Here is a 1800-nt window from a genome sequence, read left to right on the forward strand (position 1 = left end):
TTGCAAAAAGCTACTACAGAGACAAACAGGACAAAGGAGGACATGAAGGCACTTCAGAAAGACCTGTCCAACGCAGACAAAGAGATCACTGTTAGAAATTCTATTTGATCTACTTTATTACACTTTATCTATTTGTGCAGTATTTTCTGAACTATGCATTGACTGAAAAAGGTTTTTGCAGAAAGGATTTTGGATCTTTAGTATGTTAACTAAATGAAACAAGAATTTTCAGTGTTCAAATTTCTCTTCTTACATTGTATGCAAATCAGGGCATTTTTATTAGTTAATACCTAATTTGCATTTTTAAACATACAATTTCAGAACTTGTAAAGCAAAATTTAATGTCTTAATGTATTGTGAGTAATTAACTGGGGAAGTCTGGTGATATCAAGTAGTTAAAGTTACCTGTAGTGTCTTGCCTTTAGGTTAAATATGACATATGTACACAAATGAAATTGAAGGGAAAGATAAACTGAGAACTTTCATAAAAATCCTACAATTATGTAAAAATGCATCAAAATTCATTTTCAAGATACCATTCAAATCAGCCACAAGGGGGTGCAATTTTTACAAACTGACTTATTCTCTGCTGTGTTTCTGAACTCTTGATCTGACTTCTCATGTTCCACAGAGCTTGAAGAAGAAGGTGGAAATTCTTCAGCGGACGTTAAGTACTCCAAATCGCACTAATGAAGCCATCAGCAGACTGGTCTTCGAAAGGTCAGAAATCAGTTTATATTTTGAGCAAAACTTTTGGCTATTCAATAGAGCTGACGAAAGAGACATTGTTGATTTTTGTGTTTCCAGCCCTGCTCCTCTGGTGCTGAAGCCTCCTGGTCGTGGTCCGATGACAGACTCTCAGGAAATTGACCTCAACCTGACCTTCGACATTAACACACCTGAACAGGTTGAGAAGAAACCCGTTCAGGTTCCATCTAAGAAGATGCGTCTGGACCCTTCAGCGTGAGTTTTTAATCCGTACAATACAGTTTAGTCACACTGCTCATATTATTTCTATTGATATCCATTTGTTTTTGTTTTTCCACAGGTCCTCGTTCAAAAACACGGAAAATGCGCTCGGACATAGTGTATGTGTTTAAGCGGCCTGTCTTGGTGTTGAAGAATCTGACATTGGATTAGATGGAGGGTGTAATGTTTGCATGTGTGTGTGTGTGTGTGTGTGTGTGTGTTTTTTTTTTTCTCAGAACGCTCGTGTTAAAGAAGATGTCATGGTGGGGCCCATGTTAAGGAACTCGCTGCTCTTCAGGAAGAATGCATTTGGGAGCATGCTGGACCCATGCAAATTTGGCACTGTGAGAGACTTCTATATTTTTTTTCAACTTATTATCAACTCTTCTTGGTTTTCATGCACACATTTACTACCATTTAAAAGTTTAGGGGCAGTAAGATTTTCTTATATGTTTCTAAATATTCTCACAGTCGCTGCAATATAATTGCAATTATAAGTAATAAATGTCTTTACTGTCACTTTTAAATAATTTAATGCATTCTTGCTGAATAGAAGTATTCATTTCACAACAAAAAAATCTAGACCCCAAAGTTTTGAACATTTTGTGCAGTTTGCCTTAAAGGCAGAGTGAGTGATTTCTGGTAGCCAATGTTGATATTTGAAATCACCAAAACAAACACGCCTCTACCCCAAAAGGGTCTTGCCCCTATTTTGATAGCTCCGCCCCACATATACGTACGCAACCCAGGCAACGATTAGTTCTGTGAAACAAAGCAAAACCAATGTTACACCGTGTCTACGGACGTGAGCAGCGCGGCGCAACAAATCCC

The 1800-nt window shown here is 37.8% G+C and overlaps 1 protein-coding gene across 1 annotated transcript in view; it reads left to right on the forward strand.

The window, feature by feature from the left end:
* The window catches only part of LOC107715798 (E3 ubiquitin-protein ligase TRAIP-like), a 5066-nt gene that overhangs the window by 2448 nt on the left and 818 nt on the right, over window positions 1-1800 (forward strand). The window contains exons 10-14 of the mRNA XM_016522002.1: window positions 1-90; window positions 632-720; window positions 808-963; window positions 1049-1088; window positions 1206-1313. Coding sequence (XP_016377488.1) covers window positions 1-90; window positions 632-720; window positions 808-963; window positions 1049-1088; window positions 1206-1313 — 483 coding nt within the window. The remainder of the gene's footprint in view (window positions 91-631; window positions 721-807; window positions 964-1048; window positions 1089-1205; window positions 1314-1800) is intronic.

This window comes from Sinocyclocheilus rhinocerous, unplaced genomic scaffold (assembly GCF_001515625.1).
Source record: "Sinocyclocheilus rhinocerous isolate Xijiao unplaced genomic scaffold, SAMN03320098_v1.1 scaffold899, whole genome shotgun sequence".
NCBI lineage: Eukaryota > Metazoa > Chordata > Actinopteri > Cypriniformes > Cyprinidae > Sinocyclocheilus > Sinocyclocheilus rhinocerous.